General features: G+C 62.2%; 1 protein-coding gene across 2 annotated transcripts in view; it reads right to left on the bottom strand.

Annotated features, from left to right (window-relative positions):
- Positions 1 to 1867: 1867 nt before the first annotated feature.
- The window catches only part of OSBPL2 (oxysterol binding protein like 2), a 51989-nt gene continuing 28036 nt past the window's right edge, over positions 1868 to 25820 (bottom strand). The window contains exons 5-14 of one of the 2 annotated variants that reach the window (XM_062204436.1): positions 20569 to 20703; positions 19894 to 19991; positions 15024 to 15206; positions 13641 to 13748; positions 12462 to 12551; positions 10239 to 10362; positions 7040 to 7198; positions 4767 to 4890; positions 3939 to 4029; positions 1868 to 2830 (exon numbers count right to left, since the gene is read on the bottom strand). In XM_062204436.1, the coding sequence (XP_062060420.1) occupies positions 2728 to 2830; positions 3939 to 4029; positions 4767 to 4890; positions 7040 to 7198; positions 10239 to 10362; positions 12462 to 12551; positions 13641 to 13748; positions 15024 to 15206; positions 19894 to 19991; positions 20569 to 20703 (1215 nt within the window). In that variant the 3' untranslated portion in view covers positions 1868 to 2727. The remainder of the gene's footprint in view (positions 2831 to 3938; positions 4030 to 4766; positions 4891 to 7039; positions 7199 to 10238; positions 10363 to 12461; positions 12552 to 13640; positions 13749 to 15023; positions 15207 to 19893; positions 19992 to 20568; positions 20704 to 25820) is intronic. The other variant, XM_062204437.1, reaches the window with a different exon arrangement.

Here is a 25820-nt window from a genome sequence, read left to right as displayed (position 1 = left end):
AGGTGGAGGCTGCACTGCCCCACGGCGCCGGCCCCTCCAGGCCTCTTAAGGACTTCCTGTGCCCCTCCCCCCACCTCCTCTGGGCCCACCCGACAGTGCCTGGCCTTGGAACCCAGCAGTGCTCTGGACACAGGCCATGTGTTCCCGAGATGTCGGCGCTTGGACTGTGGCTGTCTCCCGGCATCACTCCCGGCAATGATCAGCAGACGTGAAACCTGCGGTCCTAAGAGAGCCTGCAGGGCGGCGGGGGCTTCCAGCCGCTCCCCTTGCCCCGTTCTGCCCTCCCGGCCTCGTGTTCTGACAAGGACCTGGGAGGCAGGTGGCTGGGGCCCCGGCATCAGGCCTGCCCCAGGCCCCCGGAGCCACCCCGGCTGTGCACCTGCTGGGCCCTGCTTCTGGCCGTTGAGGGACAGCAGCGGCCACCAGCACCAGCGGGCACTGCCCCTCCCAGGCCCTGGCTGGCTTCCCGGTTCTCTGTGCAGGGCCGCGCCAGCCCAGGCACACAGCCGATTCCCTGCCAAGAGCATCCGTCTCGGCAGAGCCCTGAGGGCCTTCGGGCGCCCTCCTCTGCTGAGGCCCCCGCAGGGCAGCGGTGCCGTGAGAGGATCTGGTGCCTGGGCCGGCCTGGAGTGCCAAAGGCTGGCAGAGGCTGGGCCCGCCTCTCCACGCCGCCTCGTGGCCGGGCAGGCCCAGGCCAGGCAGCAGTGACAGCCAAGCCCTGGGGCTGCCTCTGGAGCAGTGTGGCCGCCACCCCCACGCCAGCTGCCAGCATCACCCCAGCGGCCGCGAGCACCGGAACCGTGCGTCTCCACCACGAGCTCTCCCAGGGCTTGCGGGAAACGGGCCTGGGGCCAGCGAGCTGGGTTCTAAGTGCGCCCAGGACACTGGCGAGACACCCGGTTCTTCCCAGGAAGGGCCTGCACCCTCTTCAGTCTGTGCTGCAAGATGGCGCTCAGGGCGGCGAGGCCCCGTCCAGGCCCCGCCCACACGGGAGCCGAGCACCTCTGCTGCTGGGGACGTAGGACAGGCGCGAGGGTGGGAGCTCAGGAGCGGCTTCTCTCCAAGGCTTCACGGCGTGAGGCAGGGAGGGGCAGGGAGGGGCAGGCACGCAGAGAGGTCCTCCATCCACGGGCTCACTCCCCAGTCGGCCCCAACGGCCAGGGCTGGGCCAGCAGCTCCGTCAGGGCCTCCCACGCGGGAGCAGGGCCCAGGTATGTGGGCCACCATCCTCTGCCTCCCCAGGGGCATTAGCAGGGAGCTGGCGCGGAAGCAGAGCGGCTGGGACTCGAATCACCACCCTGGTGTGGAAGCCAGCGGCACACAGCAGCACCAGGACCAGGACATGGCCCCAGGACCCAGCCCCAGGACGTGGCCCCAGGACACGGCACCTGGATGCAGCACCAGGACACGGTGCCAGGACGCGGCCCAACAGCTCCTGGCGTGTTCGCATTTGCAGCAGCCACAGAAAACCATCGTAAAAACTCGGAGCAGCCTTAGACGTGCCGCGTCTCATTCCCGGCTCCGGTGCACACAGAACTGGGGCTGCCGTGCGGCTGAGCAGCCCCGAGACCCCGAGAGCTTGGCCCCAGGCAGAAGCCGCGCGGCGAAGCTTGCCTAGCTCGGGCATCGGGCTCCTCCCCGCAGCCTTCCTGGGCGAGGAGCCCCGCACGCCACCGTCTGACAGCCAGGAGCCTCGGCCAGGCGCCCGGGGTCTGCCCAGCTTCCAGATGCTCCCGTCTCCTCCTAAGCCCTGGGATGCGTCTCTACCCCACAGGACGCCGGGGCGATGGCACAGAGCACAGAGCTGAACCCGACACCACTGCCGCCGGCGTCCAAAGCTACAGAAACCAAGCCTTCCAAACACGTGTTCACTCCAAAAGTGTTTTAATTGCAAACGACATTGTGAAGAGTGGACAGCGACAGCGCCCTGCTGGACCAGACAGCGACGATGCTGCACAGCTGTGAGGTGGTGTGCCCGCGTGTGCCCGCGTGTGCGTGCGTGTGTGCGTCTGCACACAGCAGGCTGCCTTGGTCCAGAGCTCCACCGTCACCCATGGGGTCCACACTGCTACCTACACTCGGTTACGCGGTCAGGACGGACGCCGAGCCGGACACAGCCGTGTTTGCTGAACACGTTTAATCACACCGGGGGAGATGCTGCCTCTGCCTCTCGCACGGCACAGCACGCGGCTACTGACATGGGACACGTGCAGCCCGCACACAGGCGCCAAAGCAGACACGGGCGGGAGTTTGCCAAGAACCCCGTCCCCTGAGGGCAGCGTGGCCCACGGCGACATGCGTGGCCAGAGCCCGGCTCCTCCCACTCGAGACGGCCCTGGGGACTTCCCAGGCAGCCCGAAGTGACCACTGCCCTCGCACCGGCCGGTGCCCGTCGCCAGGGCGGCCCCGGCCCACAGTCTCAGTCGGGATCCACACCCACGGGCGTCAGTTTACCATGTTCCAGAAGCTCCAGGGACGTGGCCCGCCTGCCGCTCTGCGAGGCCGCGGGAAGGGCACTGTCGCCGTCCACTCCCCTCCCGGGGGCACCGTCCCGGCGGCGCTGGGGCGCAGCAGTGCGAGTGTTTGGCAAACGGGAGCTACTGAGAATGGCGGCCTCGGTCGGGCGGTGCCGACAGTCCGTCGAGGCTGGCTTCTGGCCAGGCGGCACCGGGGCGCAGGGCGGCCCCGGGGGTCCACGCTCGCGGGCGTCCGGCCCAGGCCCCACCCTCAGTAGATGTCCGGGCAGTCTGAGAAGTTGCGGTCAAAGTAATCACCCGCGTACAGCCAGTCGGGCGTCCCGGTGTGGGGGTTGCTGCCCGGGTAGAACCACCTGCGGGCACGGGCACAGGCACGGTCACGGCGGGTGGGCGAGGGCCGCGGGGTCAGGGCCAGCTGCTCCACACTCACAGCTGCTCCACACTCACAGCTGCTCCACACACGCAGCTGCTCCTCCACACACAGCTGCTCCACACACAGCTGCTCCACACTCACAGCTGCTCCTCCACACTCACAGCTGCTCCACACACACAGCTGCTCCACACTCACAGCTGCTCCACACTCACAGCTGCTCCTCCACACTCACAGCTGCTCCTCCACACTCACAGCTGCTCCACACACACAGCTGCTCCACACTCACAGCTGCTCCACACACACAGCTGCTCCACACACACAGCTGCTCCACACTCACAGCTGCTCCACACTCACAGCTGCTCCTCCACACTCACAGCTGCTCCACACTCACAGCTGGTCCTCCACACTCACAGCGGCTCCACACTCACAGCTGCTCCACACACAGCTGCTCTCCAGCAGGCCGTGACGGGTGTGGAGAGGCCACGGTCAGACTGTCCCTACACGGCAGGCAGTGGCCCACTTGGGCAAGGCTGCCACAGTGTCCACGCCCTCGCTCACGGGAGCAGCCCCGGGGACTGGGGAGAGGCCCCAGGGCAGGTGCCCGGCGCAGTCCCAGCACTGCCCCTGCGGCTGCACCAGAGCGGAGACGCCTGCCACCCCAGCAGAGGGCGCCGTGGGCCGCAGGTGGGAGCAAGGTTATCCCAGCATTGAACACGGCACACGGCGCACAGGACGGGCAACTGCGAACTCCAACCCCCGAGTGTCTGGGGGTGAACACGACACCACACCGCTGGAGCCTGGTGTGTGTGTATATGGATCCTGTCTCAGGTGTGTGTGTGTGTGTGTGGACGCTGTCTCAGGTGTGTGTGTGTGTGTGGACGCTGTCTCAGGTGTGTGTGTGTGTGTGTGGACGCTGTCTCAGGTGTGTGCGTGTGTGTGTGGACGCTGTCTCAGGTGTGTGTGTGTGTGTGGACGCTGTCTCAGGTGTGTGTGTGTGTGTGTGGACGCTGTCTCAGGTGTGTGCGTGTGTGTGTAGACGCTGTCTCAGGTCTGTCCGCAGGTGCGTGAGGCCCTCCTAACCCCCTCACCGTGTCCGCCACTCCGCCTCGTCCTTTGCGCGCTCCCTGCGAGCTTCTCTCTGCTTCTCTTCCAGTCTCTCCTTCTCTTGGCTGGCCAGATCTAGGTCCAAGCAAACCCACCCCGGGTGAGCACCAGGCTGGTGCAGCCCGCTGGGGGCGAGGCGCACCAGCTGGACGCCGGGGCTGCACCCTTCGCCCTCGTGAGGCCCCCGCACCGGAGATGCCCTGGGCACCTGGCTCGGGCAGGGCAAGTTCCCCATGGACACTGCTCCCGAGATGGCGAAGCAGCCAAGCCCACGTGTGCCACCCAGGAGCCACTCCTCCCAGCCCGAGACGCGCTGACCCCAACACAGAGCAGGATGGGTTCTGAATGTGGAGTGAGCGTCCGCGACCTGACTGCGACCCTCCTGCCCCCTGCGCGCGCCCTGCGACGTCGCTTTCTGGAGTGGCAAACGCACCCCGGAAAGAAGCCCAGGACACGAGACCTGCGTCCCCGCCGTGGAGTTCTGTCCTGACAGGCCGGGTTAGCGAGCAAGGAGCAGCCCGTTTGTCACATCAGAAGACAGCCGCTGACACAGGTGGTGCACACTCAGAGTGCCACGTGGGGCCAGCGCACGGCTTCACTGGCAACAGCCGTGGGGAGTGGCCGGGCACTGACAGCCAACCCGGCTCCAGGGGACAACACAGCCTGGGGACGTCTGGCTGATGCCCTCGGCCATGCTGTCGATGTCAGGGCCTGCACCGCGGCACACGCTGCCCCTCCATCTTCTAGAAATTCACTGGGCTCACAAAGGGTGGGTCTGCGCCGTGTGGGCAGGGCCCCCGCGGCGCGCTTACCCATGTTGCCGTTCTCCATGCCTCGGATGTCAGGGCGCAGGCGGCAGTCCGTGGGGGGCAGGGTCTTCTCCATGCCTGTCTGCAGCTCGTTGAGGCTCACAGTGAAGCTGGTGAAGTTGTACATCTGCAGAGAGGCACCGGGCGTGACCACAGCCGCCGGCGCCGCCCGCCACTCCCCGCTACTGGTGATCTGAGGACAGGCGCTAAGCCTCATGGCTCCTGCCAGGGCCACCTGCGTCCTGCTGTGCAACCCTCCGCCCCACTGCTGCCTGCACCTCCTGCTGGCTCCCTGGCCTCCACCCGCCTCGGGGCACGGCAGTGGCTATGCAGGGACACACAGCTTCTTCTCCAGCCCAGACCCTGGCGCTGACTTCCGACACCTGTGCCCCCGGCACTCGGGGTGTCCGAGAGGAATCTCTCACGCCGCACCACAGCCTGCTCCAGCAGCTTCCTGGGCCCTGGCTCCGCCCCTGCCCGCCCAGCCCCCACCCAGCTCCTGCAGGCTCTGCCAGAATTCAGCCGCACACAGCTGTGGCTCAGCACTGCCTGACTGCGGCCCCCAGCGCCCTGCACCACTGCACCAGGTACTGGTGTCCGTCCACCGCCTGCTGCTGGTGCCGCCGGGCCGGGCTCTGGGGCCAAGGGCCTCACAGCCCTGTTCTCCGGGTCTCCTCCCGGCAGGCTGGCCAGCCACACCCGGCAGGCAGTAGGGACTCAATAAACTGATCCCACGGCCAAGGGAGCGAGTGCTCTTTTCAGAAAGATTTCCTTGACAAAAACATCAGCTAATTTTTCTAAAATAGTTCATGTGGGGCCAGTGTTGTGACTCCCCCTGCAGTGCCAGCATCCCACATGGGCACAGGTTCAAGTCCCGGCCGCTCCACTTCCCATCCAACTCCCTACTAGTGCCCCTGGGAAAGCAGCGGAAGATGGCCCAAGCGCTTGGGCCCCTGCACCCACGTGGGAGACCTGGATGAAGCTCCCGGCTCCTGGCTCCCTCCAGGCAGAGCCCGGCCATTGTGGTCATTAGGGGAGTGAACCAGCAGGTGAAGGAACTCCCGCCCTAACTCTGCCTTTCAGTGAAATCAATCAATCTTTGTGGTTCTATTGTGACGCTCGTCCATTCCCTGCCCCAATGGCCACCGTCAAGACCAGAGCCGGGCGTGAGTCCTGGCTGCTGTCTCCAGGCCAGGGGGCCCACGTGCCTGGGCCCTGCCAACCGCACAGGAGACCGCGCGGAGGGCCTGGCCGCTGTGGCCACCTGGAGGATGGAAGCGCTGTCGCTCCTGCACGCTCCGTCACTCTGCCTTCCACTGTGCGAGGCGACGTCTCACAGGCGAATGTTCCGGTTCCTTTATCTTGCTCATGTAGCACAGTGAAAACTTCGTAATAAACGCTACCTCTTACATAAAATGTGACTTACAGGATATCAAAATGTGACATCACAGGTCGTGTCGGGCAGCCATGTTGTTCATCTACTGTTTATAACACGTAATTTATAATGCACGTAATCACATGTAAGGAATTATAAGCACAAGTTTTCTTTTCTTTTCTTTTCTTTTTTTGACAGGCAGAGTGGACAGTGAGAGAGAGAGACAGAGAGAAAGGTCTTCCTTTGCCGTTGGTTCACCCTCCAATGGCCGCTGTGGCCGGCGCACCACGCTGATCTGAAGCCAGGAGCCAGGTGCTTCCTCCTGGTCTCCCATGGGGTGCAGGGCCCAAGCACTTGGGCCATCCTCCACTGCACTCCCGGGCCAGAGCAGAGAGCTGGCCTGGAAGAGGGGCAACCAGGACAGAATCTGGCGCCCCGACCGGGTCTAGAACCCGGGGTGCCAGCGCTGCAGGCGGAGGATTAGCCTAGTGAGCTGCGGCACCGGCCGCAGAAGTTTTCAAAGCTAAATTTCACCGTGCAGTTGTGGTGCTCAAGCAACAAGGCAGGAAGGGGCCTCCCCTCCCACGGGGCCGCAGCTCTGTGGCAAGCAGCAGTGGTGCCGGCATTGGAGGGCCCTGCAGCTCAGGGCAGAGGACGAGGGCGCGTGGGGTGCCAGTGCTGAGGTGCACACTAGCAGGCACGAGCCGAGCACCTGTACAGGGACCCAGCACAGACGGCCAGGCCTGGGGCTCAGGTCTCATCAGGAACACGCAGCAGGCAGGCGGGCGCCAGGGGCTGAGCCGCAGGTACCGGGCTAGGAGATGGCTCAAGGAGCGCGAAGGCCGACGGTGTGGGGGAGCCCCTCTGTGTGCCTGGGGAGCTGGGTGTGAGGGGCACAGACCTGCGCAGAGTTGGGGGGCCGGGTGTTGATCCTCCAGAGCAGTTTGCTGCCAGGAATGACCTGCACCGTCTCCTGAACGACGGGCACATCGTCCACTTCGTCGCTGTCCGCCTTCTCAGGACCGTCACCCTGCAACACAGGACACGCGGCTGGGCCGCCCTGCAACACAGGACACGCGTTCGGGCCACCCTGTGCCCAGAACACAGGACACGCGGCAGGGCCACCCTGCAACACAGGACACGCGGCCGGGCCGCCCTGTGCCCACAACACAGGACACGCGGTAGGGCCACCCTACAACACAGGACACGCGGCAGGGCCACCCTGCAACACAGGACACGCGGCCGGGCCGCCCTGCAACACAGGACACGCGGCAGGGCCACCCTGCGCCCAGAGCACAGGACACGCGGCAGGGCCACCCTGCGCCCAGAACACAGGACACGCGGCAGGGCCGCCCTGCAACACAGGACACGCGGCAGGGCCACCCTGTGCCCACAACACAGGACACGCGGCAGGGCCGCCCTGCAACACAGGACACGCGGCAGGGCCACCCTGTGCCCACAACACAGGACACGCGGCAGGGCCACCCTGCGCCCAGAGCACAGGACACGCGGCAGGGCCGCCCTGCAACACAGGACACGCGGCAGGGCCACCCTGCGCCCAGAGCACAGGACACGCGGCAGGGCCACCCCTGTGCCCACAACACAGGACACGTGGCAGGGCCACCCCTGTGCCCACAACACAGGACACGCGGCAGGGCCACCCTGCGCCCACAACACAGGACATGTGGCAGGGCCACCCTGCGCCCATGGGGAGCTGTTCTCAGAGCACTTTGCAGACCGGCCACCACACCTCTTCCTGCGACACTGCCTGTCAGTTCACAGAGAAGCCAGGGGCTTGCTCCCAAGGGGCACACGTGCCCTGTGCAGGCGTTATGCTGTGCTTCGTGGGCTCCCAGACAGCAGCAGGCCGGGGCTGGCGGCTGGGAGAGCCGAGGGTGAGCACCCTGAAGACGCCGTACTGGCCCTGAACATGGCTATGTTGGGACAGTGTACCAGGCGGGGGCCCTAAAAGCAAACTTCTCCGAACGAAAGACTTTCTGGTGGGGCTGGCGCCGTGGTGTACAGGGTCCAGCTGCTGCCTGCAGCGCCAGCATCCCACATGGGCGCCGGCTGCTCCACTTCCAACCCAGCTCCCTGCCAATGCGCCTGGGAAAGCAGCAGCAGACGGCGCAAGTGCTCGGGCCCTGCACCTCGAGGCAGGGCCTGGATAAAGCGCCTGGTCCCGGCTCCGGCCCGGCTCCGCCCCAGCCACTGCAGCCACCTGGGAGTGAACCAGCAGAGGGCAGATCTGGCTCTCTTTTCTTGCCCTCTTCTTCCTGTAACTCTGCCTAATAAATAAATAAATAAACAGGGGCTGTGCTGTGGAACAGAAGAAGGTTAAGCCTCCACCCACAAGGCCGGTGTCCCTTATGGGTGCCAGTTCGAGTCCAGCCTGTTCCACTTCCGATCCAACTCTGCTGTGGCCTAGGAGAGCAGTGGAAGATGGCCAGAGTTCTTGGGCTCCTGCCCGCTTGCTCCTGGCCTCTGATTTGGCCTGGCCCAACCCCAGCTGTTGTGGCCATCTGGGGAGTGAACCAGCAGATGCAAGATCTGTCTCTCACTCTCTCTCTGCCTCTCCCTAACTCTGAATTTCAAATAAAATAACTAAGATTTCACTTAAAGCCTGCAGCGTTGGAAGGCACAGTCCACACGCGACGTCCTCTAACGCCGCCGAGAGCGGGGCTCCGTCTGAGTGCCTGTGCCTGAGCCATGGCAGGCTCCGGTGGGGACCAAACCCGCGGCCAGGGCCACAGGCAGCCTGGGAAGCCGGGGGAGCCAGGGCCTCGGCCCCGCGTCTCCGGTGTCCGCCTTCACGCTGCGCCTGAGGAAGGTGTCTCCTGCCAGGAGACTGCGCTCTGGGCTGAGACGCTCAGGCCGCCCAGCGGCCCTGTGTGGGCGGCGGCACTGGGAAGCCTTGGCCTTTGTTTTCAATCGGATTATTTACGGCCGTTGTGGCCATCCGGGAGGAACCGGAGGATGGAGTGTTCTCTCCCCCTCTCTGTCTCCACCTCTTTTTCTGTAACTCTGCCTTTCAAAGAAACAAAAAATCTTAAAAATTAAGAGAATCGGTATTCCAATGTGCTAGCAGGAGTCCTTGCCAACACGTTCTGGCTGTTGTGGTCAGAGCCGAAAACACAGTGAACTCACTTGTTTTCTAAGGATGTCTGAGCTAACTCAGTAGAGGAAGAGACGTTACCCAGACAAGAACTTGCAGCTTCAGGAAAGGAAGGGGCTCATGGGAGTCCTTTCCTGCGTGGACGGCAGCCCAGGGCCACGCCCACCTACAGGGCCACGCCCAGCCCAGGGCCACATCCACAGGGCTACACCCAGCCACAGGGCCACGCCCACCTACAGGGCCATACCCAGCCCAGGGCCACATCCACAGGGCTACACCCAGCCCAGGGCCACATCCACAGGGCCACGCCCAGCCCAGGGCCACATCCACAGGGCTACACCCAGCCACAGGGCTACACCCAGCCACAGGGCCACGCCCAGCTACAGGGCCACGCCCAGCCCAGGGCCACATCCACAGGGCTACACCCAGCCACAGGGCCACGCCCAGCTACAGGGCCACGCCCAGCCCAGGGCCACATCCACAGGGCTACACCCAGCCACAGGGCCACGCCCAGCTACAGGGCCACGCCCAGCCACAGGGCCACGCCCAGCTACAGGGCCACGCCCACCTACAGGGCCACACCCAGCCACAGGGCCACATCCACAGGGCCACACCCAGCTAAGGGCCACATCCACAGGGCCACGCCCAGCCAAGGGCCACATCCACAGGGCTACACCCAGCCACAGGGCCACGCCCAGCCAAGGGCCACATCCGCAGGGCCACGCCCAGCCACAGGGCCACGCCCAGCCAAGGGCCATGCCCAGCCAAGGGCCACATGCGCAGGGCCACGCCCAACCACAGGGCAGCCTCGAAGCCAGTGGGGCACGGGCACTGGTCTGACACAACCTGACACCCCTGCTGCTGTGGTGGCTGTGGCCCCCCGTGCCCCCCAGGCTGGGCTGCAGGCCAGGCCAAGCACAGGCTCCTGGGGGGGCGCCGGCAGCCCTCAACGGCCCGGCTCGCTCCGCCGGGCGCCAGCACTCACCTGCCTGGCCTTCCTCCAGGGCTCGCCTCTCCGCTCCTGCTTCCTGAAGGACTCGTAGGCGGCGGGGTCGATGCCCCACAGACACTCCGTCCACTTGCCGTAGATCACGAACAGTTTCTTTTTGCTGTGTCACAGGGTCAAACCGGGGGCAGAGAACACACCGTTCTGAGCGCGAGCGTGGTTCCGGCCCTGCCTCAGTTTCCCAACTTTGAGACAAACACGGGGTCGGTTTGAGTTCTCTCTCTTGCCGCTCGGCAGCGACTGTCCCAACCTTGCAGCGCCAAAGCAGAAAAAGGAACAGAGGCACCGAGCCCAATAGGAGAACCGGGGCCCACAGGAGACAGCGTGGACAGGAGCAGGCACCCAGGGCCTCCCACTGAGGCCGCACCGGATTTCCCGTGCCGGCGCCCTAGCACCATCTTCCCCCCACGCCCAGCCGGCCCCTGGCTGTCTGCTGACTGCCGGCACTTCCCTGAGCAGCAGCTCTGGAGCTGGTGGCTCACTGGCCCGACTCCCTAAGGGGCGGAGCGACCACAGCCCTGCGCTCCCTGCCGGGCAGGCTGGGTGCCCGCACAGAGCCGGCGCACGGGGACTCAGGGAGGCAGGTGGTCACAGACGGTATACGGGGCCACACCTTGTCCCCAGGGAGGGTGCACTCAGGTTCACGATGGAAAACCAGAGAAGCAAACATGGCGACGCGCCGTCAGTGCTGGCACACACAGCACAGGCTGCGGGGCCGGCTTCCTGAGGAGAGGCCAGCACAGTGCGCACGCCAAGTCCTAGCTCACCGCTGCAGAGAGCTGAGGCTCAAGGCCAACTGCCTTTGGCAGCCGTCTCTGTCCCCAGCAGAGCCCTCCCAGCTCGAGGCTGGAGCCAGCTTCCGGCTGAAACCGCAGATTTCAGGAGCCGGCAGGAACCTGCATGTTCACGGCCCAAATCCTTACCGGAGAAAAGCCCGAGAAATCGGAGATCTGAACCACAAAGTAACCCAAGCGAAGGCGACACGCTCGCGAAACACAGCTGAGACCTCTGCTCACCAAAGCTTGTAAAGGCCCCTGGACGCAGACCGGAACGAACCAGTCGTGTGACAGTGACGCTTACGCAAGCCGGTGTTTGAGCTTTGCCTGACGCGCAGGAGGAAACGCACGGTCAGGGCTCCCAGCCTCGGCTCTGTCTGTAGAACCCCAGCCCTGTCTCTGGTGAACGTGTCCAACTTCTCAGGCTGACTTGCAGGAAGACACGGGCCCAGCTCTCGCACACTCCCCGCGGTCACGCACTCGGCGCTGGCCCGGACCGGCTGCACACTCCCCGCGGTCACGCATTCAGCGCTGGCCCGGACTGGCTGCTATGCTCAGTGATCAGACTACTCTCCAAACAGAGCCTTAACTTCTCCCACCACGAGTAGATGCTGCAGGGCTAAGCACAGCGTTTGCACACCATGCACTGTCCCTGGGCACGCCGTCCCCCAAGGACACTGCCCCCGGGCACGCCGTCCCCCACGTACACTGTCCCCGGGCACACCGTCCCCCAAGGACACTGTCCCCGGGCACGCCGTCCCCCAAGGACACTGCCCCCGGGCACGCCGTCCCCCACGTACACTGCCCCCGGGCACGCCGTCCCCCACGTACACTGCCCCCGGGCACGCCATCCGCCCACGTACACTGCCCCCGGGCACGCCGTCCCCCACGTACACTGCCCCCGGGCACGCCGTCCCCCACGTACACTGCCCCCCGGGCACGCCGTCCCCCACGTACACTGTCCCCGGGCACGCCGTCCCCCACGTACACTGCCCCCGGGCACGCCGTCCCCCAAGGACACTGCCCCCGGGCACGCCGTCCCCCACGTACACTGCCCCCGGGCACGCCGTCCCCCAAGGACACTGCCCCCGGGCACGCCGTCCCCCAAGGACACTGCCCCCGGGCACGCCGTCCGCCACGTACACTGTCCCCGGGCACGCCGTCCCCCACGTACACTGTCCCCGGGCACGCCGTCCCCCACGTACACTGCCCCCGGGCACGCCGTCCCCCACGTACACTGTCCCCGGGCACGCCGTCCCCCACGTACACTGTCCCCGGGCACGCCGTCCCCCACGTACACCGCCCCCGACACTGCCCCCGGGCACGCCGTCCCCCGAGTACACTGCCCCCTGGGGCACGCCGTCCCCCACGTACACTGCCCCCGACACTGTCCCGGGCACACCGTCCCGTCGACACGTGGACCTACTTTCTGTCTTGAATGTGCCCTTCCACTTTGTGCAGTTCTTTTCCAAACAGCCCGCAGGGTTTAAAGTTTAGCACGCACTTGTCTCCAGTTCTGCAGGAAAAGCAAACAGGCTTCCTTGTAGGACGCACAACCCACAGAGGCAGAAAGCAGAGCAGGGGCGACCACACCGGGGCACGAGGGGCCGTGCCGGGTACTGGGAACGTCCTGTCCTGGGACTGGCCGTGCCGGGCGCTGGGAACGTCCTGTCCTGGGACTGGCCGTGCCGGGCGCTGGGAACGTCCTGTCCTGGGACTGGCCGTGCCGGGCGCTGGGAACGTCCTGTCCTGGGACTGGCCGTGCCGGGCGCTGGGAACATCCTGGGACTGGCCGTGCCGGGCACTGGGAATGTCCTGGGACTGGCTTGTGGCGGTAGCTGCAGAGCTGAGCAAGCCCACCAAACATCACATAGATGTGGATTTTACTGTTGGGAGCCTCTCCAGGGTTAGCAACACCGCCAGCCTGGACAGTGGGCATTGGGACGTCACTGGGCCTCCTTTGGCGCCGTGCAGAATCTCAAAGTAAATTACGACTTAGACTGAAGACAAAACAGCCAACGAGGCGCTTTCGTGGTGCCCTGGATGCCGGGTGGGACCCTGGCACCGTGCGTGGGCCCCACGGGGAGGAGGGCTGTCACCGGTGGCGGGACCCCGGCACCGTGTGCGGGCCCGGTGGGGAGGAGGGGCTGTCACCAGTGGCGGGACCCCGGCACCGTGCGAGGCCCCGTGGGGAGGAGGGGCTGTCACCGGTGGCGGGACCCTGGCACCGTGCGCGGGCCCCGCGGGGAAGAGGGGCTGTCACCGGTGGCGGGACCCCGGCACCATGCACGGCCCGGTGGGGAGGAGGGGCTGTCACCGGTGGCAGGCCCCGCGGGGAGGAGGGGCTGTCACCGGTGGCGGGACCCCGCGGGGAGGAGGGGCTGTCACCGGTGGCGGGACCCCGCGGGGAGGAGGGGCTGTCACCGGTGGCGGGACCCCGGCACCGTGCGCAGGCCCCGCGGGGAGGAGGGGCTGTCACGGGTGGTAGGACCCGGGCACCGTGCAAGGGCCCCGCGGGGAGGAGGGGCTGTCACCGGTGGCGGGACCCCGTGGGGAGGAGGGGCTGTCACCGGTGGCGGGCCCCGCGGGGAGGAGGGGCTGTCACCTGTGGTTCAGGATCTCCACAGTCCCGTACTGCTCAATCCACAGCTTCCCGATGATGACGTTGTGCACACAGCAGGTGGGGTTGGTCCAGGTGTAGGCTTCGTTATGTCTGGAAACAGCGGAAACCAGACAAACAGACGCTGCGTGACCTCAGACGCGGAGACCAGACGAGGGCCCGGCAGAAGGCCACGGCGTCCCGTCCCTTTGAAGTCCCGGGCTGTTTGGCTGGCATGCATTGGCGATCTGTTTCTTCTTCCTTTGTAGCATCAACAAAGCTTTCTACTTGAATGCCGAGACAAGTCACCGAGCGACAGAGGCCGGGACAGCGAGCAGCGCTCTCCTGTGAAGTGGTCGGCGCGCCCCAGACACACACTGCAGAAACAGGGTCCTGAGACAGCCCCTGGCCATCTGGGGACCCCGGCAGTGGTCCGCACCGTCCAGCTGTGCCAGCCGGGCTTTGTCTCAACTCCTCAGCCTCCAGAACGGCCCTGCCCGGGGAGATCTGCGGCTGACGCTGACCTGTGCCTCTGAGGGGCCACGGCCAGGAGCCGGAGTGCTGCCCGGCGTCACCAGACCTTGAGCTTCCCGGCAGAACCCAACAGCGCTCACCAGCCCCAGCCCCAAAAAGCAGAGCACCACTTCACACAGGGGCCCGTCACTGCGCCTGGAGCCACGTCAGCCCCACGATGCCTGCGGGCAGAGCGGGGACCATGCTCCTCTGGTCCTGGCAACCAACCAGGCAGGGCCAACAGGAAGCAAACACGGCTCACCTGGCCGTGTGTGCACCTGCTGGACTCTTGCTTTCTGCTCTGAGCAGTCTTGGGTGGACTTTGGACTGGACACACTGAGTCTGACTTGAAGGGGGCACTGGGCAGCCTCGCAGACACCCCTCCAGTGAGCCTTAACCTTGGACCCAGACCTCTGTCCCCCTCCCACTGTGCACCAAGGACACACAGCAGGTGTGGCTGGGGGGCTTGTCACCTCCACAGCTTCCGTCTCAGCTGCTCTCTCCCCGTGGGCCCGAGAGGGATGAAGGAATCCAGTGGCCAGGACCGGGGGCCAGGGGCCTGCTGCCCACAGCTTGGAGGGCAGCTTGGAAGCAGAGGCCGCAGGCTACAGCATGCGGGGTCAGCCCGGCCCAAGCCTTCCATGTGACGTCACGGGAGTGCTGCCCAGATCCCAGGGGGCTTTCTGATGCCAAGTTTGGGATTTCACACAGCAAAAGGCAACGAATCCAGTAAGTGACGAAAGCACACCAGGACCACGTGGGGAAAGGGCGGGCCTCCAGCAGCGAGCAGCGTGGCCCCTCGGGACCTTGTGGAGGGACGAGCTCCCAGGGGATGGGTCTGGGGTTTCCTTCCAGCCCGGCCCTGGCACCACTCACTTGAGGAGCTCCAGTGTGATGGTCCCGCGGGGCTCGGCCTCCACGCTCTTCCCCCAGAACCGCAGCTTCGGGTAGATGGAGCCGTGGAACACGAAGTCCTCACTGAGACCTTCCGAGTAAAACGCGCTGATGGGCGGGTGGTGACTGACCTGCTCGGATATGAACCTGAACCCCAGGTCCTCCCTAGGTCCAAAAACAAGATGGGGTATGGAATGAGAGGACGGGGGAGAGCAGATACCTTAGGTTCAAAGGAGGCCAGCACGCCCTCCGGTCACACGAGCCTGCGGTCCGGCACCAGCAGGCACACCAGCACGCCCTCCGGTCACACGAGCCTGCGGTCCGGCACCTGGCAGGCTCACCAGCACACCTGCCTGCGGTCCGGCACCCGGCAGGCACACCAGCACACCTGCCGGTCACACGAGCCTGCAGTCCGGCACCCGGCAGGCTCACCAGCACGCCCTCTGGTCACACGAGCCCACGGTCCGGCACCCGGCAGGCTCACCAGCACGCCCGCCGGTCACACGAGCCTGCAGTCCGGCACCCGGCAGGCTCACCAGCACACCCTCTGGTCACATGAGCCCACGGTCCGGCACCCGGCAGGCTCACCAGCACACCCTCCGGTCACATGAGCCCACGGTCCGGCACCCGGCAGGCTCACCAGCACACCCGCCGGTCACACGAGCCTGCAGTCCGGCACCCGGCAGGCTCACCAGCACACCCTCCGGTCACATGAGCCCACGGTCCGGCACCCGGCAGGCTCACCAGCACGCCCGCCGGTCACACGAGCCTGCAGTCCGGCACCCGGCAGGCTCACCAGCACACCCTCCGGTCACATGAGCCCACGGTCCGGCACCCGGCAGGCTCACCAGCACGCCCGCCGGTCACACGAGCCCGTGGTCCGTTGCCTGGCACCCGGCAGGCTCATCGAGGACTGACTGGGTACCGGACTGCACGACAGAGACGTCCAGCTCCAGCCTCTGCCGTCACCAGCGGACGAGCACTGACAGCACACACCCTGGCCACCGCCGGAGCACAGCTGCCCGCTCACCTCCCCGGGGCCACCCAGGCCACGCGGAGCTGGGCCAGAGGTGTGCGTGGATGTGAGCCCCTCCACACGGTGCTCCCTCAGGCCGCGCGTGAGGCTCTCAGACTCCCACGAAGCAGCTGTCCTACACCCGAGCCAGGAAACAGCAACTTCACACCGTCTTATTCAACAAGAACGTCAGCTTTTAATTGTTCCGGAACTGGGCACACACCTACAGCTGTAGTCACTAACAATTATAAAAGCCAAACCACACAATTACTAACTTAACTGGAACAGAATTTCCAATCATTACAGAGGAAGGAAAGTTGAGAAATTAGGTTGAAAAGGCGCCTCCAAGTCTGTAATTCACAAACGAACACTTGTCTCAGAAAGGAAAGGGTATTTTTAGCTCCCCCAGCGCAGTCTGCAGCGATCAGACACCGGGAAGTGACCCGGTCCTGGACGTGGCTCCTAAGCCACAGGACGCACCACGCACAGCCGACACTGACATCCAGGCCTGGGCCACGTGGCACAGGGCCTCGATCTTGTCAACCCTGAATTCAGTGCCCGGGGCAGGTTAAGAACCGGGCGACCTGTCTCAGCTGGCGTCTGGGGCTGTTCCTATCTCTTAATCCAGGTGCCTCTTTTCCTTAAGCGTCTGGCACAGCGGTCGACACCTGATCCCACTGGAGCATCTGGGTTCACCTCCCACCACTGCGTGGGCCCATGCTCACCTTGTGGGCAGTGGCAGGTGGTTCACGCAGCTGGGTCCCTGCCACCCACAAGGGACCTGACTGAGCTCTGGGCCCTGGCTTCAGCCTGGCCCAGGCCCAGCTTCTGAGGCCCTCTGGGGGGCATGCCCGCAGGTGGGAGCTCTCTGTCTGTCCCTGTCTCTTTCTTCCAAATAAATAGCATAGAACTCTTTTTGTTCTGGTCTGTTCTCCAAGATATTTTAATTTTTCTCTTCTGGAAGAACCGTATTCATTTATTTGAAAGGCAGAGTGACAGAGACGAAGAGACAGAAACCTCGCGTCCCTACTCCTCACACGGCTACAGCACCCAGGGCCGGACGGGCCAAGTCCAGGAGCCAGGCGTTCTCTCCAGGTCACCCTGGGACCCCTGCTGCCCCCGTGGAGGACCTGGATGGAGTTCCGGGCGCACGGCTTCAGCCTGGCCCAGTAACAGCAGTTGTGGCCTTGCGGGGAACGAACCACCAGATATATCTTCCTGTCTCTCCCTTTCTCTCTGCAACTCTTTCAAGTAAATAACTCTTTAAAAAAAAAAAAAAAAAAAAGAGCAGGACTGGGCCACCAGCTCCCCAGAGCTGCCAAATGAAACCAAGACCTCCGGACGCCCCCAGCCCCACCAAGCCGAGGTGAGAAAGGCCGGCAGCAGAGCCCTGAGAATCAGAGACCCTGGCCCCAGCGACCGCACACAGCAGGGCCTGCATCACCGTGGTAACGCCCCTTCCCCGAGGGCAGAAAACCAGCCCCAGCAACACGCTCAGCTGACCCTCGGGGTCGCAGGGCTGAACCTCGGGTCGAGGCCTCCAGGCCCCGGCAGCCCCCCCCCCCTCCGCCGCCCCGGCATGCACTCACCACCAGGGGGCTCCCAGTCACCAACCACTACAACAAAGGCCCCACGACAGTGCCCTGTGCCTCTCTGAGTTTAACGAAACAATGCTGCAGGTTAAACCATGCCATGAAGGAGCTGGCGTGTGGCACCGAGGGCAGAGCCACCGCCCACGACGCCGGCGTCCCACAGGGCGGCAGCAGGAGACCCAGCTCCCCGCTCGTGCACTTGGGAAAGCAGCAGAGGGTGGCCCAGTGCACGGCTGGACAGAGGCTCCAGGGCCTCAGTCACTGCGGCCACCTGGGGGTGAAGCAGCAGACGGAAGGGCACTCTGTGTAACTCTACCTTTCAATACATGAATCTTTAGAACACACACACACACACACACTACAGAAATGCTGCACTGCGAAACGTGTCCACCACCAAGGAGACGCACCCAGGAGTGATGCGGTGAGCCCAGCACCCCGGTGAATGCCCCAAACTGCACACACACACACAGAGGTCCATTAAATGTCGACAGTGACTGGCTTTTAGGGCGTATGTCTGATTTGTCTTCTCTACTTCTGTCGATATCGTACATTTTCTAGAAAGACCAGACTTGACTTAATGAAATACCCGGGGAAAACCAGTGAACCAGGATTCAGGAAAGAGGCAGGCATTTTGGCAGGACGTCCCTTTCCACAGAAAACAAGATGACGGGGCCGGCACTGCGGCGCAGCAGGTAAAGCCACAGCCCACAGTGCTGCCATCCCATGTGGGCACCGGTTTGGGTCCCAGCTGCTCCACTTCCGACCCAGCTCCCGGCTGATGGCCTGGGAAAGCAGCAGAGGGTGGCTCAAGTGCTTAGGTCCCCGCACCCGCGTGGGAGGCCTGGAGGAAGCTCTGGGCTCCTGGCTTTGGCCTGGCCCAGCCCTGGCTGTTGCAGTCATCTGGGGAGTGAACCAGCAGAAGGAAGACCTCTCTGTCTCTCCCTCTCTCTGTGTAACTTTCAAATAAATAAATGTTTAATTAAAAAAAGCCAAGATGGTGAGGGAGCCCTCCCTCCACCCGCCTGCTGGCTCCTGCGCGGTCATCCGTCCAGCACCACTGTGCCCAAACCTCCACCCCTCTGGGAGGGGCCCAGGACACAGCAGACCCTGCTCTCCGAGCCCCGCTCGCTCCTCACCGCCTTCCTGAGGCCCATAAACCTCCCCAGCAGCCTGGGGACCAGGAGAGGGCAGGACCCAGCGTCCCAGATGCCACCCCTCAGCCACCGTCTCCGTGCCCGCGCCTCGGCCACGCCGTGCTGCCCTCTGCTTCCAACACTGTGGGGGCGGGGGAGGTTCCCTCCAGGCTCCAGGCCAGGCCTGCTGCCCACCGCATGCCCTGAGCCAGTCTTTTAAAAGATGTATTTATTTATTTGCAAGTCAGAGTGAGAGAGAGAGAGAGAGAGAGAGAGAGGTCTTCCATCCACTGGTTCACTTCCCAACTGGCTGCAATGGTCGGAGCTGCACCGATCCGAAGCCAGAAGCCAGGAGCTTCTTCCGGGTCTCCCATGCGGGTGCAGGGGCCCAAGGACTTGGGCCATCTTCCACTGCTTTCCCAGGCTGTAGCAGAGAGCCAGATTGGAAGAAGAGCAGCTAGGTCTCGAACCGGCGCCCATATGGGATGCCGGCACTACAGACCAGGACGTTAACCCGCTGCGCCACAGCGCCGGCCCCCTGAGCCAGTCTTGCGGACGTATGTTGACCATAAGGATGAGGCTGGAAGGCGGGGGAGGGGGCGTAGCCTGAAGAACTCTGGCATGGGTGGCGCTGCCCAGGAGAAACTCGCGGGGACGTTGAGGAGCACTTCAGAGCAAGGCCGCCGTGCTCTGGGTGCCGCTCGTCTGCCCTGCCCGCGGTGCCGCTGTTCCTCTCCCCGGACACCTGCCCTTCCCAGCACCTACACTGAGATGCTTGGGGAAACAGCCTAGTGTCACTGTTTACTGTCTACTTCCACTTCAGTTCACTGCTTGGAGTCCGCCCCATGTCACATACGTGCCCGCCACACGTGACCGCGTCTGTGTACATACATCACAGCCATTCCTGACTCCAAGGCATCAGACGCTCCACTTCCAACTCCGCTGCTGTCATGAGCGGTTGGTGGCACCATCAGCACCGAGCTCCACGTATGTGGCACGTCTCCTCCCGGGCCCCAGCATTCCAGAGCCGGCGGGGAGACGCCCCCAGCCCCGTCCCTCCCAGGCCAGGGGCTCCCCGACGGCAGACGCTCCCGGTGGGCCTCTTCCCTTACCTGATGAGCTCGTATGTTTCTCCCAAGAGCGGATTGAAGGGTTTGCCCGTCCTCTCCCACTGGGAAGCCACAGCCGACACCGCAAACGCAGCCACGGACTGCAAACAAGGCACAGGCCAGGAGGAGCGGCTCAGCGCGGCGCCCCGGCACTGGCGTCTGGCTCCCTCTGCGACGCGCCACCGGCCCACGCTCTGTGACACGGGACGTCCGGGGATGCTGCCCCTCCCCCCACTCCTCAAAGCCCCGGGAAAAACCACACTGGCTTCTCTCTTCAGGCTCAGCTCTGCCTGGCACGTGCTGCACGCGCTGTCTGCCTGCCTCACACACACACACACCCCAAGGCCACAGCTGCACATACATGTGCCCACGGACTCAAACACACGTACATGTGTGCATATACACACATGCACTTGCACACAACACAATGCACCCCCCACAAAGTGTGCAGCACATGTGTAGCCATGCATGCATCCACACACATACACATGAATTCACACTTCAGTACACACTTGCACGTGTGTGCCCACATACACAAACGTGCACACACATTGACATGGGTGTTCAAGTACACACATGTGCACACACACCCCTGCACACGCCCACACACGCACACACAGCCTAGGAAGCCAGCACCACGGTGCGCAGACACGGCGCTGCCGACCGCAATGCACACACCTGCATCCTGTCCAGGGCCTGTGGCTGGCGGGAGGCCCGGTGCACGAGGTACACGTGCTCCATGTACTCTGTGATCCGCTGCAGGAAGCTCAGGGGCTCGTTGAAGGCGATGGGCATCGTGATCTTCGACAGCTCCTAGGGAGACCTGCGCTTACCTCCCGGGCCTAGGGAGACCTGCTCTTACCTCCTGGGCCCCTAGGGAGACCTGCTCTTACCTCCTGGGCCCCTAGGGAGACCTGCTCTTACCTCCCGAGCCCTGGGCCCTAGGGAGACCTGCTCTTACCTCCCTGAGCCCCGGGCCCTAGGGAGACCTGCTCTTACCTCCCTGAGCCCCGGGCCCTAGGGAGACCTGCGCTTACCTCCCGAGCCCCGGGCCCTAGGGAGACCTGCTCTTACCTCCCAGGCCCTAGGGAGACCTGCTCTTACCTCCCGAGCCCCGGGCCCCTAGGGAGACCTGCTCTTACCTCCCTGAGCCCCGGGCCCTAGGGAGACCTGCTCTTACCTCCCAGGCCCTAGGGAGACTGTAGGGAACCAGACCGGAGGAACCGTGCCCCTAAGATGGCGCCGACTCCCTGCTTCCGGGTTCTTCCTCATCTCAGGGAGTTCCCGCTCTTGCTCGCTCCTTCCCGCCTTGCCACGAGATTGTCCTATCCCCGCGCTTCTAGCCTATCACCTGATTTGTGACGTGTATTGTGCATATAAACCCTTGCTACGCGGGTGTAAGGGAAGTTCCTGCCCAGAAGAGATCGAAGCTGGATCTCCTGCTTGCCGAGCAATAAAGGAACCCCGTGCAAAGTGTTCGGTCTCTGTCTCTTGCTGGACGAGGACGGCGCCGAGCAGCTGGTGGCCCGTACGGGGAGCTTCCTCTACGTTGCCCGGTAAGTAGAAGGTAAGCGAGGTCAGTCTTACCGTCTGGGCCCCGCGAGTGAGGTATATCTCGTGGTTGGAGGGTGGACGCACCCTAAGATAGCGGACGTGTTTCCCCGCTTTAAACTGAAAGAATAGCAGACTTGTTTCCCCGCTTTAAACTGAAAGAATAGCGGACGTGTTTCCCCGCTTTAAACTGAAAGAATAGCAGACTTGTTCCCCCGCTTTAAACTGAAAATAAGATAGCGGACGTGTCTTCCCGCTTTAAACTGAAAATGGGAAATTCATCTAGCCATTCAATGTTGCTTAATCCGTTAAAAGCATTATTGCGTAGCAAAGGGATTAAGGTTTCTAAGACCACACTTGTCAGGTTCCTTGGAAGTGTTGATTTCTTTGCGCCGTGGCTCACCCACGAGGGCCAAATAACTCTTGAGTCTTGGGAGAAATTAGGAAAGGATCTCCGGCGCACAGTTAACGATCCCCAGGAACCCGATATCGACCCCGTTGTTCTCCCCTTATGGGAACTACTGCGGGCGTGCCTCCAAGAGGAGAGGTCGGTGGGAGCGGACCGCCCGACTCTTACGGCGGTTCGCGAGGCTCTCGAGGAAGTTCGTTCTCAGAGCTCGGACGGCGCCCGGGACCTCATACAATTTAAGGACACGGGATGCCAGACTTCCTCACTGGCCTCAGGCTCCAAATGTGGCTCCGCCTCCTCTGAGTCTGAGGGGGAAGGGGACGGCGATCCTAAATCCCCGCCTCCTACGTATGCGCAGCTGCGGCAAAAGTTAAAAGATGCCTGTTTACGCCCTCTAGTGCCTACGGCTCCTCCTATCGATGTCGTGCCCGCCCATCAGATTAAAGACGCAGCGCCTCCTACTGGCGGTCATGTAGGCGTGCCTCAGCCCCATCTAACACCCGTGCCGCCATGGCCATTAAACGTCCCAAATGTGCCACCTTTTTCAGGCAGACAGTTTCATCAACAAGCCTGGAAACAGTTGCGAACTGGCGCTCCCGCTGCCCCCGCTCAGGCTTACCCTGTTTTGGCTTTGGGCACGCGAGAGGCCCGGCACGAACCATTGGACATGACAGTATTAAAACAACTTAAGGCTGCGGTCCATGACTATGGACCCACAGCCCCATTCACATTGTCACTCCTTGAATCAGTCGGCCAGTCCATTTTAACACCTAGCGACTGGACCCAATTGGCTCGGGCCTGTTTAAGTCCAGGCGGCTTTCTTTTGTGGCAATCTATGAATACAGAGTGCTGTCATGACCAGGCAGATGAAAATGCTGAGGACGGCCACCCTACGTGGAATGCTGATATGCTTTTAGGGCGTGGACCTTATCAGGCTGACCAGACCCAATTCCCTAGACAAGTATACAGGCAAATTTCCAACTGTGCCCAACGTGCGTGGAGGCAGGCGTCCAATCCAAGTGACTCAGCTAGCCACCTCACCAAGATCGTTCAGGGCACGGCCGAACCCTTCGCTGATTTTGTCGCTCGCATACTTGAGGCTGCGTCGCGTATTTTCCCTTCCGAGGTTGACGTTCAGCCACTGGTCAAACAAATTATTTTTGAGCAGGCTAATAAAGAGTGCAAAAACATTCTTCGACAATATAGACATAAATCTCTGGACTCCTGGTTAAAATACTGCAGAGATACCGGTGGGCCACTTACTAATGCGGGCCTAGCTGCGATGCTGGCAAAAGTCAAAGAAAACAGTCCAAAATCTAAATCGACCCGACCCCCCATATCTTCAGGACTTTGCTTCCAATGTCATCAACCGGGTCACAGAAAACGCGATTGCCCCAATCTCAGCCATGGGTATTCCACGGCACAGCCTTCAGGCATAGAGCCTTGTCGCCGTTGCCGCAAGGGCCCTCATAGGGCAGAGGTATGCCGTTCTGCTTTCGATATCGATGGCAACCCACTTACAGGTAGCGCCCAGGGGCCAAAAAACGGCCAGAGGGGGCTCCCCAACCCAGCGAGGAGCCCCCAAAATCAAATCTACTCTCAGGTTCCACCTCCCGTGTCTGCGCTACACCCAGTGCACCCTCAGCCCGTGCCACTCACGGGTCCGCAGGCCTGGACCTCCGCGCCACCTCCCCTCTCCTCTTAACTCCGGAGATGGGGGTACAATTAGTGGAGAGCGACTGCTCCGGTCCTCTGCCCCCGGATTCGGTTGGATTAGTGTTGGGTCGGTCCTCCGCCGCCCTCCGAGGGCTAGCTGTGATCCCCGGGGTAGTTGACTCTGATTTCACTGGTAAAGTAAAGATCATGGTTCAGGCCCCTCAGGGACCTTTAGTAATCAATCCTGGAGACCGTATCGCACAAATGTTATTACTGCCCAGTCTTCACTCTTTAATCCCAGCTAAAAACCACGTTCGCGGCGCTGGTAACTTTGGGTCCTCTGGCATTAATTTTACCGGCTTACATATGCTTTTAAATGAACGTCCCACTTTAGTGTTGCAGATTAATGGCAAGGACATTAAGGGACTTTTAGACACAGGAGCCGACAAATCCATTATAGCAACAAAGGACTGGCCTAGTACATGGCCTACAAATGTGGCGGAACAAACCTTGCAAGGACTTGGTTTTGCTCATTTCCCAAAAATCAGTGCAGCCTTGTTGTCATGGCAGGATAGCGAGGGTCATAGAGGACAGTTTTCTCCATTCATTTTACCTCTACCCATTTCCCTTTGGGGGAGAGACGTCCTGGCCGAAATGGATGTTGCTTTGGTCACCACTTCCCCTGCAGTACGATCTATGCTACAAAATATGGGTTACGTCCCAGGCAAGGGACTCGGTGTCCAGCTCCAGGGCCACCCTTCCCCCATTGAGCCAAAACAAAGACCAAGTAAAGTTGGCCTGGGTTTTTCCTAGGGGTCACTGTTTCGCCTCCTAAACCAGTGGAGCCTTTACCCATCTCGTGGCTAACGGACGTACCCGTCTGGGTTCCACAGTGGCCCCTATCTCAGGAGAAACTGGAGGCAGTCAACACTCTGGTCTTGGAGCAGGTCAACGCTGGCCATTTGATCCCATCCACCTCTCCATGGAATACGCCTATTTTTGCCATCCGCAAAAAATTAGGTCAATGGAGACTCTTACATGATCTTAGGGCAGTCAACGCACAGATGCAGCCTATGGGCCCTGTGCAACGTGGTCTTCCTCTGCTTTCGGCACTTCCCAACCAATGGCCTGTTATTGTAATAGATCTTAAGGATTGTTTCTTTTCCATTCCATTGGACAAAAAGGATACCCCACGTTTTGCTTTTACTGTCCCCACCCAGAACCAGGAACAACCGGACAAGCGTTGGGAGTGGACAGTCTTGCCTCAGGGTATGACTAATAGCCCCACCATGTGTCAAGTCTATGTAGCCCAAGTACTAAAACCTCTTAGAGACCGATATTCCGACTGCAGGTGCCTACATTATATGGACGACCTACTGTGTGCAGCCCCCACAGCAGAGAGGCTCCTGGCCTTATACAGTACACTCCAACAAGTGCTGGAAGGGGCAGGGCTGCATATTGCACCTAATAAGGTGCAATTGTCGTCTGTAGTTTCTTATCTTGGGGCTATAGTCGCCCCTACTCAAATTAGACCTCAAAAAATTCAAATAAAAATCAATGCTATCTCCACTCTAAATGACTTACAAAAACTTTTAGGGGATATCAATTGGATTAGGCACTACCTTAACATTCCTAATGCTGCATTGCAGCCCCTCTTTAATATACTTAAAGGAGACCCGGATCTTGCTTCCCCCCGAACCTTCACCTCTGAGGCCAAACAAGCACTGTCAATTGTCAACGATGCCCTTAGTAAAGCTGCCCTAAAACGTTGGGACCCTGCGGGAGACCTTACTCTTTGGGTCCTCGACACCCTTAAACAGCCCACCGCGGTCCTATGGCAGGATGGGCCTCTCCTCTGGATCCATCCCTCAATGTCATCTACTAGATCTATTAGTTACTATCCCGTGGCAGTGGCGGAGATAACTCTCCTAGCCATTCAGAGGGCTATCCAACATTTTGGACGCGAACCATCCACCATTGTTGTCCCCTATTCCATGGAACAGGTACGTGTGCTAATCGCTTGTACTGATGCTTGGGCGGTTTTAGTCTGCTCCACTTCCGCAACTATTACAAACAGAACACCCTCTGATCCTTTGCTAACCTTTGTTCAGTCTCACCCAGTTATTTTTCCAAAGTCCACATCCCAAAAGCCCTTACAGGGAGCCCCAGTAGTGTATACCGACGGTTCTAAAACAGGAGTCGGTGCATATGTTGTTTCAGGATCTGTGCCAAAAACATTCCAATTCGCTACTAACTCCCCCCAGGTAACTGAACTTCTTATAGTTAACCAAGTCTTCTCTGATTTCCCCGGACC

Source organism: Lepus europaeus, chromosome 10, assembly GCF_033115175.1.
Source record: "Lepus europaeus isolate LE1 chromosome 10, mLepTim1.pri, whole genome shotgun sequence".
NCBI lineage: Eukaryota > Metazoa > Chordata > Mammalia > Lagomorpha > Leporidae > Lepus > Lepus europaeus.
This window is presented reverse-complemented; position numbering and strand designations above follow the sequence as displayed.